Source organism: Terrapene carolina, unplaced genomic scaffold (genome assembly GCF_002925995.2).
Source record: "Terrapene carolina triunguis isolate 2854851 unplaced genomic scaffold, T_m_triunguis-2.0 Scaffold21, whole genome shotgun sequence".
Classification (NCBI taxonomy): Eukaryota; Metazoa; Chordata; order Testudines; family Emydidae; genus Terrapene; species Terrapene triunguis.
This window is the reverse complement of record NW_020664372.1, coordinates 7,128,539-7,143,311: the sequence shown is the minus strand read 5'-3', so window position 1 is coordinate 7,143,311 and position 14,773 is coordinate 7,128,539. Positions and strand designations below refer to the sequence as shown.

The following is a 14,773-nucleotide window of genomic DNA, read 5'->3' as shown; positions in this document are numbered from 1 at the left end:
GCAAGGTCATGCATTTAGGGACAAACAACAAGAATTTTTGCTACAAGCTGAGGACTTATCAGTTGGAAGTGAGAGAGGAGGAGAAAGACCTGGTGTACTGGTTGATCACAGGATGACTGTGAGCCATCAGTGTGATGCAGCCATGAAAAAGCTAATGTGGTCCAAGGATGCATCAGGCGAGGTATTTCCAGTAGACAGGGAAGTGTTAATATCATTAAACAAGGGACTGGTGAGACCTCATCTGGAATACTGTGTGCAATTCTAGTCTCCCATGTTTGAGAAATGAATTCTGGAACAGGTGCAGAGAAGTGCTACTAGGATGATCCGAGGAATGGAAAACCTATCTTATGAGACAAGACTCAAGGAATTTGGCTTGTTTAGCCTAACCAAAAGAAGGCTGAGGGGAAATATGATTGCTCTCTATAAATATATCAGAGGAATAAATACCAAGGAGGGAGAGTTATTTAAGTTAAGTGCCAGTGTGGACACAAGAACTAACTTCTATAAACTGGCCATACATAAATTTAGGCTAGAAATTAGATGAAGATTTCTCTACACTAGAGATGTGAAGTTCTGTAACAGTCTTCCAAGGGGACCAATGGGGGCAAAAACCTGACTGAACTTGATAAGTTTATGGAGGGAATGGTGTGATAAGATTGCCTACTATGACATGTGACTCATTGGCAACTGCCAGTAGCAAAAATCCCCAACTGCTGGAGACAAGATACTTGATGGGGAGGGCTCTGAGTTACTACAGAGAATTCTTTTCCAGCTATCTGCCTGGTGGTTCTTGCCCACATGTTCTGGTCTAACTGATCGCCATATTTGGGGTCGGAGAGGAATTTTCTCCCAGGTCAGATTGGCTGAAACCCTGGGTGTTTTTCACCTTCCTCTGCAGAATGGGGCCCAGGTGACTTGCAGGTTTAAATTAGGGTAAATGGTGAATTCTCTGTAACTTGAAGTCTTTAAACCATGATTTGAGGACTTCAGTAACTTAGCCAGATGTTAGGGGTGTATTTCAGGAGTCAATAGGTGAGATTCTGTGGCCTGCAAATGTGCAGGTGGTGAGACTAGATGATCATGATGGTCCCTTCTGACATTAAAGTCTGAGTTATATAACATGTATCTTCCTCTACGGGATCCCGTCTATCTTGGGATCTTAATTTGACCTCATCTACGCCTATGAGATCATTCTTCGAACCATGATGAAATGTTCTTTATTTTACTTATCTATTAATGTGGTCTTCATCACTGATATCACAGCCAGAAGGTGAGTGAGTTGCATGCCCTGATAGCTGAGCTGCCATTTACAAATTTTCACAAAGATAGGGCAGTTCTTAAACTTGCTCCCAGATTTTTATGAAAGTGTCTGAGATCCATTTCAACGAGAGAGTTTCTTTCTGAAACCTCATGCTAATAATTGGGAGTCTGTTACATGCTTTATATGCTACATGGGCTCTTGCATACTATTTAGATAGAACTAAAAGTCTTAGGAGACCATCTAGACCATTCCTTATGCAAATTATCATATGGGTCATAGTGTGTCCACTCAGATGGGTTTCCTGATGAGTTAAACAATGCATTTTGCAGTGTTATGAGTTACCTGAAATTCCTGATCCCTCTGTGCAGTCTCATTCTGCTAGAGCTGTAGCAATATCTTTTTGCATCACTCAAATATGTTCTTATTAGGGAAATTTGCAAGGCTGCCACTTGAAAGTCAGTGCACACTTTCACTAAACATGCTGAATCTTTCTTCTGGAGCACATGCCAAATTTGGCAGAGCAGTGTTGCAATCGTTATTTGATTAAGAGTCCATTTCTGTGTTTAGGGTTTTTCAGCATTACTTATTACTACTTAGCAGTAGTTTAACATGCAGAGCCATTCAAAAAAGAAATGAAGGTTGGTTACTTGTTACCAGACTTCTACAAGATGAGTCTGCATATTCACAATTCTTGCCCACCTTCCCTTTTTTTTCAGGGTATGTCTACTCTGCAATGTAAGCCCAAGGTTAGTAGAATTAGAGTTAGCAGACCCTGGATTTATTAATTTAGGGTTTGAGTGTTCTACACTCGGTAATCCCTGGTTAGGGAATGTTGAACTCTGGGTCCCAACCTGGGGCTCCCATCTCTGCACTACATTATGTGGACCCAAGGTCAGCCACCCATATCCCAGACTTCCTAGTACCCTCCAAAAAGGTGGCTGCTCTAGCCTTTTGTTTGTGGTTTAGTGTGGGAAGACTTGACTGTCCACCAAACTTGACTGTCCAAAGGACAAATAAAGTTGGCCTGTGGGATGTTTTTGGCAGACTGTCATAGTGCGAGTCCAGTGGGTCTTTGTCTACACTGCAAAGCAGAAGGACTTGAACCCTGGAACCCGACTTAACTGAGGCGCAACCCCTCCACCCTCATGGGGTCCTGGGACCTTGGGTCTGAGCCCTGGATTAGTGCAATTTGTGTGTAGATAGAAGGGGGGGTAGTCTTGAGCCTGAGTTTGAATTCTGGGCTTACATTGCAGTGTAGACATATCCTCAGAGTCCTGTTATGGTTGTCTGGGTTGGTGGTGGAAGGAACTGCGGCAGTAGAGGGTTCAATGCCCCTTATGTAGCCTCACCCTCTCATAATCAGAGACACTGAGAGGCGGAATAGAAGGCGCGGGTGAGGGGTGCACATGTGCTTCAGCAGGCACTGCTTTGAGAAGGTTCCATCGTTTGGCACCATCAGGTGGTGCAGTACCATAAGTGTGTATATGAAGTCATCTTGAAGAACTAGGATTAGAAGTAACCTTCATTTTTTCTGTTTCAGATTAAAAAGGGAATGTCCACATATAATCTTTGTCCTCATTAAAGTCTGTGTAGCAGAAGTCTACTTTTTGTTTTGATCTTTTACATTCTCTGACTATTTTGAAATGGAGCCTAACACATTTTTCTTTTGAAGTTTCAGGAAGAATCCTTGGTGGATGACTCATTGCTTCAAGATGATGATGAAGAGGAAGAGGATAATGAATCTCGTTCATGGAGAAGATGATTCAACTGATCAGAGAAAGTGCTGGAACTGTACCTACATTGCATTAGTATTACCTAATGTACTTTTGCTTGTTTGTACTAAAAGGTTTTTTGGTAAATGTGATGAAGTTGAATTTCAGAAATAGACTAAAAAGCAGCTGATCAATCCTGTATTTTGCCAGATTCATGTTTGAGTTGTTTCAGTAAATGATTGCTAAAGACATCTTATTAGGAACATATGCAATGTTTTTATTACATACTTCTCCTGAAAGTTAGAGAATTCTTTGGATTCTTTGTAATTTAATCAATTGGTCAAAAAAAAAAAAGACCAAGAGTTGTTATAACATAGATAATTTTTGTTCTATTCCAGATATGGAATGAAAATTTGCATTTAAAATCTTTGTGAATGTTTTCAGAAATGAATAGATAACAGTACTAAACTGAAGTCTCAAGTTATGTATTCATAATATTGCATAGTAGTATGCTTAGGCTTTACTATGTACTAGCCTTTTGTTGGATTTGTGTACGTATTTTACGTATGGGTTTTAATGATACAGTGTATGACTGCTTTGCATATAAGTCCTTATGACTTTAAGATGTTTAAAAAAATAAAGAAATGGAATGGTCTTTAAAAAAAAAAAAAAAGAAAAAAAAAAGAAAAAAAGCAATAACCAAAAAAGCTAAGACAATGGTCCTTGAAAATGGAAAAAAATAAAAAAGGAAAGAAGAAAGACCATTCCAAATGGTGACCCCCCCACCCCCATACTCACAAAAGGAGCTATAATCACTGTATTTTTTTTTTTTTTTTTTTTTTTTTTTTTTAAAAAATTATTATTTTTAAATTTTATTTTTTTTTTTTTTTTTTTTTTACATCGTCATATAAAAAACTGATAACTTGAAATGTGAAGTCTCATTTTTAGGTGATATACAATTGTATTTTAGTATATGGTTTTGCTGCATAAAAGCCTTGGAAACATATTTTAAATTTTAAAACTGATAACGTAATTTAACTCAAACTGCTTCAAATAGAATAACATTTAATGAATAAGAAGAGCATTTGTATGCATATACTGTGAACCTACAGAAGAAAACTTGATCCCACAAAGATATATGCACTAAAGAAATGTAACAGAAGAATACATTAAGAAAAGTGAATGGTAGGTATTATAGTCTTAAGAACTTTGAGCCTATATATTAATATATCTCCTTTGTCCTTGCAAAGATTTTCTTTCCCATTTTAAAACTACATTTGGGAAAATGATCAGTCCATACTATGGTCTGTTCATTTAGTTACTTTTTAAAACTTATAAATGTGAGAAATGCTAATAGAACTGAGAGCTTGCAGAAATACTAAATATGCACTTTTTCACAGGGCACTATGTTCTGCATTGGTTTCATAGGTTTGCAGTTCTTCTCTTCTTAGAAGGGAAAAAACCCTAAGACTTAGCCCTGTAGAAATATAGAAACTCCTATATCCAAAAGAAAGTGTTTCACATTCCTTGAAGTAGCATTCTGGCTCCTCCTCAGGTCTCTTGTAGGCATAGCAGCTATTGGTGCCTTGTGTATCCATCAGCCCTCAAATAAGTGTAATATAAATCCAATACACCTCTCATCAGACAGGTGCAGAAGTGGTAGTTGGATCTCATAATATTTTTCTCTGTGCACTCTTCATTTAATTGGGAGCAAATTACCACCACCTCTTAAGTCTTTTCTTGGAACATCATTACTCTGCAGGCAGCCTTTTTATTCCTAAAATAAGAGATGAAGGGAAATGGAAGTAGTATCATCCCTGAGGTAAGAGTGTCCCTCAGAGTAGCTTTCTAAATCGGTGGTCTGAAGGGTTTTTTGGTGTTAGTTCTGTAGGCCTGAATCTCAGTTCTTTTTCATAGTGTATGTATGTGTTCTCTCTTTCTCTCTGTGTGTACACCTTGTTGCAAAAATGCTCCATTGTTTTTGTATAGAACTTAGTTTGATATTGAAATGTCATAATTGTCTGTTTGTACGGTAACTTCTAATATTTGTCATAAGGACTTGAACGGTTTATTAGGGAAATTGACTTTTTTACCCTGAATTTCAGGCAAAATAAATTAATTTTAGATCCTATTTCTCCAGTATTCTAAATGAGCTATTCTGGTTCATTGAGTAAATACAAACTTTTCAACTTTTTATTTTTTAATTATTTAGTACTTCTGAAGGCTGCCAGTTTGAAGGGTGCCAGACTGAAATGTTGGAGACTGAAGATTTGTGTTTTTCCACATATCAGGTACTGCAGATGAGGACTGTGCATGCTCCATAGATTGCGTAGTTTGTTAGGGTGTAGGTTTTTATATGGGTCCATGTTCAAAGAAGCTGAAACTAAGTCACTTCACCTAGATATCCGATGGTCACAGCTTTTGGTGGTTGCTCAGTTGGACTGACTTCAAACTAGTGACACAGCTGTGTGAGATTCCATTTCCTATTAATCCCTTTAGCCATGTGGTCTTCCTATGAAAAACTTAGAATTATGTTCCTCCAAAATTAGGGTGAAAATGGAAAAATTGTTGCTGTCGTGTATTTTGTACTCTCTTTCTTGTCATATCTCTTCCAGTTACTGAAGAATACCAGGGTCACAATGCTTCAGCTCACTTTCTCACACAAAGAAACAAGCACAGCCATTTCCTCTCCCAACTAGAGTGTGCCACCGTTTGTGTTTAGTGCCCAGACACCCCCCCAGTTATAATAGTAATGATTAAGTTCTGTACAGCATATAGACCCTCCCACAATCTAAACTGGTTTCCCATTTACTTCTGAATCCTTTTCAAGCTGCCCTTTTTGATTTTTAGACACCTTATGGTTTGCTCCAAACTACATGCCATGTATGTCTGCCATCTTCCTGGTTCCTTCCTATTGCCTAGCACCAGAGTCCTCTTTGTCCTTTCACACAGTCTGACCACTGTTGAAAGTCATCACTTGAAGTCTCTCTCTTGTGGAGCAGCCTTCTTTTTTTATCTAACAAGCCATACATCTTACAACTTCCATTTCCCTACTGAGTTGATCCTCCTGAATGTGATTCTGCTCATGTATGCATGTGTGCTTAGCTAAATTGCTCTGTTTTGTATCCAACAGTTCTGCAAATGAATTTTGCTAATCTGAAACACCAAGAATGATTGCCTTGTTTTTTCCAGAAAACTTTTCCCAACTTCTAAGGAAAAAGGTAATTTTTTTCTTTCTTTAAGATGGTCTTTTGTTAGATGTTGGATGATGAAGGACTTAAGACAGAAAAATACAAAGCTGTAACTCATTGAAAACGTTGAGTTAAAAGAAAATGATGGGAAAACTATCGAAGTTGTGGGGTAACAGGAAGAGAAAGTCAAAGAAATTGTAACTTGTCTTTGTCTCAAAAGCCATGTACAAAAGACCTCCAGTGAGAATTTCTTTTAAATAATTCTTAAAGCCAGGGTTATAGAAATTGAGTCATGGGGGGGGGGTATAATTAACAAGTGAAAACTTGGTTTAAAGAAACAGGGAGGAAACATAGTTTATGTTGAAGAATGACATTTTGAAATCTTTTCAGTATTTAAACATTTTAAACTTTAACATCTTTCTCCTCTAAGATCTTGTATGTACAGCATGAGCAACGTCAGAAGAAGCCTCCTTGTACAGATCTGCCAATATATCTTAACCCTGTTGTGAAGGACCCACTCCTAGAGATGAAGTGGTAGCTTAATCTTCATAGATTGGCCTTTCGCATCTTTGCTCTGATAGAAAAACAGTAATGCTCCTCTAGTCAGTTGTGATGTTGGTTTTGTAACATGGATATTTGTCCACTAGGCAAAGCACAGCAAAACGCCATCAGATACAAAGAATTTTCCTCCTCCACTGATATGGCCCTGATGTGAATCAGTGACCTGGAAATGAAATGTCACACAGTTTATTACCAGTTCCCTGAGCCTTCTAATCCCACTAAGGATCTAATAAAAATTATTCCAAAACCTGTTGTTAATTTGCCTTTTTCTTTATAATTAGCTCACTTGATATCATTGACTGGGATTTTTGGATTTTCTCCTGCTTCGGCCACAAAGTGATCACAGGAACTGGCATAAGTTTCCATCAGTACACCTCATTTCCTGTATTACAGAATTGTCCAGGTGCATTGATTTTTTTCACCTTCCACCATCAGCTACTGGCCACTGGAGAAGGTAGCATTTTAGATGTAACCTAGTACAGCAGATCCTATGTTACTCTTGTTAACCAGTTAAATTACTGTGGTTAAAACAAATGGAATAAATAGCACAGGAATTTGAAGTTTCTTCAGAAAAATATTGGAGTTAATTTAGAGATAAGAGATCATTACCCTAATTTTGGTTAATATTTAGCCTCTTGTTTCTTGAGTTGGAATGGTGTTGATTTTTACAGCAAGTGTGCTGCTGCGGTAGCATCCCCATTATCATCTTCACATGCAGCTAGTTTATTAAGACAAAGAAAAAAGATTTCTCTTAGAAATTCTTCAGAAGAAATTTCAAGATGAATATGGTTTACTAGCTTTTCTTTGAAAAATCAAACTGATGATCTGATTCTTTGTGGAAATTAGGTCTTTAAGCATTGTGAACCCCTGGTAGGGCTTATGCATGTATCTTCATAGGGTTTTTAATGTGCTCAGCAGGATTGCTGCCTGGATACTACGTTTATTGGTGCTGTATAAGTATTATTGATCAATTGTCAAGCAAACATTTTGCAAATCATTTCTTTGTATATTTTCCCCAGTAGATAATTGCTTTGAAATTCATGCTGTCTGAGCTTTTAGCATTGTTATTAGATAATCAGAAGTTATTTGAATGTTAATATTGCATTTTTTTCTTTTCTTTGTCCAGATGAGTCAGGATTTCATTTTTCCAGTGGGCTTGTAATGCTGAGAGCCTATAGATGTCTTTGGAACTGCATATTACCTGATCCTGTATTACTTTGTTACTGACGTGGTCATATGTTCCCGACTTCCACCATACTCCAATAGAGTAATTCAGCTTTTTGCCTTTCTCTGACCAAGGTTGTGCAAGATTACATCCTGCAATGTTAGCTGCACAGATGTATGAACAGTATATTACCCTTTCCTATCAGCAGGTGGAGAGACATAAAATTGAGGAAGTCATTCTTCAGACATGATTTCTCTTTTAAGAAGAAAGTATCTATTGCAGCAATTTCCCTCATACTTCAGCCTTTTTGCGACATATATTGGAAAAATGTTTCTCATGAAGTCACTAATAATACTTACTTCATTTATTCAATACATTTTACAAAGACTAATCCTCAGAACACCCCTCTGTTGTAGGTTGCTGACTCGCATGTGAATTTTTATTGGAAGCTTGTCAGCAATTTATTTTCTTATAGAAAGCAGATCTGTTTATATCACCAAATCTATTAAGAAAAAGGGGGACATTAAACTAGAGGTATAACCTCTCTTGATAAGCAATGGTAGGACTATCTTTAACAGCTCACTTTGAATATTAGATGTGAAATCCACTTCAGTCATTTGGAAGCTGGTTCTTTTCCGGTCTTGGATGAGCATCAAAGCAGTTCCTCTGTTTTATCAATAAATGGTGACTCATGCTTTTCATAGGCTTCCATAGTGCCCTTCTAACTGTAAAGAAAGAAGGAAGTACTGTCAGATTTCTCCAAAATGTTTTCCTAATGATCTTCAGCTAGATGGAAGGTCGCTTTTCTCTGAGGCAAACTAAGCCTTCTCTCTATACAATAGTTTGCTCTCTACAATCTATGAAACTTGTCTTATCTCACTAAAGACCACAAATTATTCTTCAATTTATATAGACTTCTATTTAATAAAAAATATTTGAGCCAAATTCTGTTTTCTGTGTGTGGAAATAGAAGACATTTGACAAATATGTATCTTGATGTGCAGTCCATTCGGATTGCATGTAAAAGTCCATATTCTCATGCCAAGAGAATGCATCATCTTAATTCACATTTGCTATAGGTGGGGTATAGAAAAGTGCAGAAATGCCTTAAGGGCACAAGAATTCATCCTGCAGAACTTCTAAGCTCTGCAAGACAGTGCTGTATAAAAGCTGTGAAAGTATCATTTCCATTACAGCATCTTGTTTTTAACATGGGAAGAATGTCCTTTCAAAGCATTTTGAAGTCTCCTTCCTCTGAGGTTGTGAAACTTTTTTTTTTGAGTCTCGGATAAGGCACAGTGTTTTCTCATTTGAATGCTAGAGGGCACTATGGGTACACAAGTGAAACTGCCAAAAATTGGAAGTAATATGCTGTCATTTCAAACTTTTCCTGCTCATACAAATATTTGCAGTTCTTGCAGAAGATCGTGTCCATCGCTACCAGAGCAACAGAAATTCTATTTTTGTGAATGGACACTGGTTACACCTGCTTGTATTTAGCAACAGAGGGTCCTGTGGCACCTTTAAGACTAACAGAAGTATTGGGAGCATAAGCTTTCGTGGGTAAGAACCTCACTTCTTCAGATGCAAGTAATGGAAATCTCCAGAGGCAGGTATAAATCAGTATGGAGATAACGAGGTTAGTTCAATCAGGGAGGGTGAGGTGCTCTGCTAGCAGTAGAGGTGTGAACACCAAGGGAGGAGAAACTGTTTCTGTAGTTGGATAGCCATTCACAGTCTTTATTTAATCCTGATCTGATGGTGTCAAATTTGCAAATGAACTGGAGCTCAGCATTTAAACACCAATGATCAAATGTGGCCCTACACATTTAAATCTGGATAATATTGAGAAGTATTCCCGTCTTGCAGGATACCTACTCTTCCCCTCTCCCCCCCCACCACCATTCCTACTCCCCACCCTCTTCCTTTTTATAAATGAATTTATTGTATTTTTCTGAAGAGACCATGATGAAAACTGCAGTAAGATAATAGGTTAGGCAATTGCCTCCCGTTAGTCAAGGCTTTTTGTAAACTAATTATTTAATCTGCTGTAAGCCAGCCCTGGAATTAGGTACATATGCAGTGAGTGCAGAACTAAGTCACATCCCAATCAGAAGTACGATCTGTGTATGTGCAGTTTTGTTGTAGCCATGTTGGTCTCAGGATATTAGCGAATCAAAGTGGATGAGGTAATATCTTTCATTGGACCAACTTCTGTTGGTGAGAGAGACAAGCTTTTGAGTTTACACAGAACTCTTCATCAGCTCTGGGGAATGTGCTCAGAACCACGGCTAAATATAAGGTGGAACAGATGGTTCAGCGTAAGTAGTTAACGCACATTTCAAGGGATCATTCCAGGTGAAGTGGCCAGTTAACATCTCTCCAGTCATAGGGGGGAAAGGAGAAAAAGGATGGGGGGAAGGCTGGGAAGGGAGATTATAGATTGTAATAAACCATAAATCCAGCGTCTTTATTCAGTCCATGATTTTTAGTGGCTAGCAAAGTTATGAATTTAGGCTCCCTGTCTCATCTTTTGAAGGTGTGTGCAGGTTTCTTTTGAGGATGAGGACTGAGAGGTCACATATACAGTGACTGCTTTGTGAAAAGTGTTTATATAAACCACGCGGAAGAAACAACAAGCCAGGCTACTGATACAGGTATAAGGGAAATCTCCATCAACGTGATCTCAGTTTTGTGGCAGACTGATATTTCTAATGCTTTGGTTTATTCTCTAGCTCCACCTGGTTTCAGGAACCCTACATGCTGGGACTGGTACAAAGCAATTTACAGGAACCAATTTTTTGAGTAGATGCAGCCTTGAATTCCACTTAGGGGTGTGCGTGCCCAGTGCACCAGAGCTGGAGAATTTTGCTTAGCAGTACTTGTAAGAGGTGGTGCTCATGCATCATGCTCAGATACCCTCCTCTGGATATATGAGGTGGTGCCACCTTGACCTCCCCTCAGTTCCTTACCTACTCATGTCTGGAGTTGGAGCTCTCTATAGTTCCTAACCTCACAACCTCTATTCCTTAGTGACTTTTTTTGAACTGTATATAGTTCATTAGTACCATTAGTGTAGTATTAGTTAAATTTAGCTTAAGTATTTCCCTGGTGATGCCCCCACCAGGGTTTAAATATTGTCCGTCATGTAGAGGAGTGATCTCCAATAACAATCCCCACATCAAGAGCAGTGTTCGATTTGCAAATCGTTCATGAAATGGATTCAGGTGGTGAGGAATCTTCATCTAAAGTAGCACCTTCTTGAACAGACCATGCTATCTGCTTTGGCACCTGCATAGGACTGGAGGTCACCCTCGGGTTCTGGGAGTGCTGCTGTTTTGTGCTCTGGATCCAGCACCTCTCTGAAGAGATGGAGTCATTCCCTGTTGCGTGTGCCAAGGAAAAGGTTGCATAAGACCAACTGAGGCCGCCCAGGTTGTGTGGGGACTTGTCTGCCTCCTCCAGAAGGAGTGCAGAATGGAACAATGTGAATGCCGACACACAGGCTGGAGCAGGTCCTGTTAACCACTGCCCCAGTACTGGGGAGAATGGAAGGGGGGCAAAGACCCCGTTTTGTCGATTCTGGTTTCAGCCCTGGGGTGTCCGTTAAGTCCAGTACCAATGAGGGCGATACCAGCACTGGCTGTTTCTGTGCCAGTGGTGTATCAGGAGGCAATGGACCTCTGCTTTTCTGTCCTGACCCCTCCCTGGGTCCAGGACTTTTCCAAGGCAGTGTCGTTTGTAGTGCCGTTGTCTGGATAGACTGCTGAACCACGGCACTGCACACCAATGTTTCCCTTCCAGTCAGTGAAAGTGGTGCTGATGCCAGGCCCAAGGGACCACCTTAGCACTGGGAACTTCCTCAGCTCGCTGCTGTTTGCGCTGCTGATGTTACTGTGACAGCACTCACCACTCTCCATTTTGACATCAACAGTCAAGTCAGTACCACTGCTGATTTCGGAGTCAACTGCTTCTGGCACCAGAAACAATGGACGTGTACTTGGTGCTGGCAGTACTGGTTCCACCATCAGTGCCAGTTCTCTCCATTCTAGGCTATGGATGAGGCAGACCAGTTGCTCATAGCCTCAGGGCTGGCTCCACCCTTTATCCTCTGAAGCATGGGACTCCTTGTGTCCAGGTTGGGATCTTCCTCCTCCTGCTCTCCCATCACCTGACCCATATTGAGGGCTATTCGTGGAGCTCTGTGAGTACCAGCATTGGCAGTCATCTAGCATTCTAACGGGTCCCTGGCCGAGTGCCTAATGGCCACTAATGCCCTATCCATTCTAGTGATCTCCATGGCATCCAGGGAATGCTCCTTGGTCGTGGAAGTCCCACTCCTCATCTTGCTCTAAGGCGAGATCTTCGAGCAGATCTGTGGCAGTGTCTGTCAATTTGCTGCAGGCCCAGGCACTGGTGAACCTTCCCTCATAGAATCTTCAGAGTCTTCCTGTCCAGATCTGTCAGTCCTGGACCAGGATCCAGCTCTGGCACAGTTAACCACTTTGTCTTCATCCCTAGACAATTCTGCAATGCCTGGCTCTTCCTCTCCTTCAGTACAGGAGGATTTCAAGGCATATGAAGACCATGTGCAGCGTGTGACTGCTTCCCTGAGTATTCAAGTGGAGTTCCTGCAGGAGAATACCCATACATTATTGGATATCCTGCAGCCATCTGTCCCAGGAGAGTCATCCTCCCTATTAACAATATGCTCCTAGAGCCTGCTGGCTTCAGTACCATCTACTGTGAAGCAGTTGGAGAAACACTACTTCATTCTGGTGCACCCAACCCCAGATTCCTTGGTTGTAACAATGGTGAATAGTGCCCAGCAATGAAAATTTAAATCCACTCCTAAGTATAAAGCCTCTAAACAGATGGAACCTGACCGGTAACCCTCCTCTTCTTTTCAGATGCAGATTGTAAATAACTAGGCATTGCTATCCAAATACAACTTTGTGAACTGGACAGCAGTGTCTAACTTTGCAGAACAGCTGCCCAAAGCCTCGAGGGAGGAATATCGGGCGTTTATCGCCAATGGCTGCTTGGTGGCTAACATCATTGCAGTCTGCGCTGGACATCATGTATACTTCGGCCACAATGATGGCCTCAGAATTTGAGCATTGCTCCCGATGTGCAGCAAGATAGATAGGATTTACCCTTTAATGTCCGAGTGCTTTTTTTGGACAAGATAGATGAAGCTCTGCATTGCTTCAGGGATTCTAGGGCTACCCTACAGTCCTTGGACGTGTCCATGCCGGGAGTGCAGAGGTGCCACTATAGTGGTCAGCAGCAGCATTATGGTCCACAGTGTACATTTGGGCAGCCTTTCCCTCCCCCAAGACAATTTGACTATCCCAGAAAAGTGCATAGGTCGCAGCTAAAGAGGCATTTGGGTACAGGGTTTGGCCAGTTGACATGCTTTCCCATTTTGATTCCCTGATCCAGAGCAGTGGTCTAGTCGTGGCTCCCTTTTCCCCATCCCCTCCATTTGGGGACAGGCTGGCTTGCTTGCTTTCACAGTGCTTGGGTCTCAGTCACCATCGACAGCTGGGTCCTAAATACCATTAGATTGGGCTATGCCATCCCATTCCTTCCCTCCCTCTCATGAGATACTTCTCCTCAAGCAGGTCTGCTCTCTACTGGCTTTGGGAGCAGTGGAGGAGGTTCTGCTGGAACACCAGGGTCAGGGCTTCTATTCCTGGTATTTTCTGGTATCCAAATCCAAGGGAGGGGTAACACCAATTCTCGACCTTCACAGCCTCAACAGGTGTATCAGATACATGAGATTCTGAATGGTCACTCTATTGACCGTCCTCCCCACCTCAGAATGACTGTTTTGCTGTTCTGGGTCTTCGGGACACCTATTTTCATCCAGCCTTTACCAACCAGGTCTGTTGTCACCAATGCCTCCTTGATGGGCTGGAGAGCACATCTGGGGTTGCTGAAAGTTCAGGATCATGGTCCGAACAGGAGGCCTCACTGCATATCAACATGCTGGAGCTTCAGGCCATCCACAGTGCCTGTCACGTTTCTCTGGACCGTATTGGGCTCAGTGGTTCACATACTTACCATCAATATCACCATGATGTATCATGAATAGGCAAAGGGGAGTATACTACAGGGTGCTCTGCTAAGAGGCAATCAAGTTGTGACAGTTCTACATCGAGGAAAGTATCACTCTGATAACTGATCACTTGCTTGGGGTCTAGAGTCATCTTATGGACCATCTCAGAAGGAACTTTTTCCCGAGTCATAAGTGGTCCCTGAAGCCAAGTGTGCTCTGGGCCATCTTGGGGTATTCTGATGATTGACCTGTTTGCTCCAAGGAACAGCAAGAAATGTCATCTGTTCTGCTCTTGAGGGGGGCCTCAGTCTGGGTTCCCTGTCTGTCACTTTCCACCTTAGCTGGCAGTTGGCTGTCCTGTATGCTTTCCCCCCCAAACTCTATCATCCCACAGGTTGTTGTCAAGCTGAAGGTGGATCGGGCCGAGCTCATTGTTATTGCCCTGATATGGTTGAGGCAGTTGAGGCATGGTTTATGTCTAGCCTTTTATCTGGACAGGTCTAAATTGTTGGATGCTTTGCCTTGCCTGTTTGTGTCATATGCAGATCTCATGAAGGCTCAGGTGGTCTCTTCTCAGATCTCTAAATGGATAACATTGTGTATCAAGACTCCATATAAAATCACTTTCGCTACACCTCAGCAGGTGCAAGCTCATTCTGTGAGAATGCAAGCAATGTCAATAGCGTTCTTCAGTGGCATCTCAATATTGGACATTTGCAGGGCTGCTACATGGCTGTCCATACATACCTTACGAACCATTATGCCATTACTACATCTGCCAGAGCAGATACAAATTTTGGTAGGATGGTCCTGCAATCC

At 41.1% G+C, this 14,773-nt stretch overlaps 1 protein-coding gene and 1 long non-coding RNA gene across 4 annotated transcripts in view; both read left to right on the top strand.

The window, feature by feature from the left end:
• RBM26 (RNA binding motif protein 26) overlaps positions 1 to 3,770 on the top strand; it is a 99,030-nt gene extending 95,260 nt beyond the window's left edge. The window contains exon 22 of the mRNA XM_026662499.1: positions 2,934 to 3,770. Within this exon, the coding sequence (XP_026518284.1) occupies positions 2,934 to 3,023 (90 nt within the window). The 3' untranslated portion in view covers positions 3,024 to 3,770. The remainder of the gene's footprint in view (positions 1 to 2,933) is intronic.
• Positions 3,771 to 3,862: 92 nt separating this feature from the next.
• LOC112119555 lies at positions 3,863 to 9,432 on the top strand. 3 transcript variants are annotated; one of them, XR_002909122.3, is made up of 5 exons: positions 3,863 to 4,158; positions 5,186 to 5,264; positions 6,107 to 6,194; positions 7,007 to 7,128; positions 7,852 to 9,432. It is a non-coding gene; the product is annotated as an uncharacterized LOC112119555 (long non-coding RNA). The 3 variants fall into 3 exon arrangements; XR_002909120.3 differs by having other exon boundaries at positions 6,595 to 7,128; XR_003899900.1 differs by having other exon boundaries at positions 6,595 to 7,179.
• Positions 9,433 to 14,773: the final 5,341 nt, after the last annotated feature.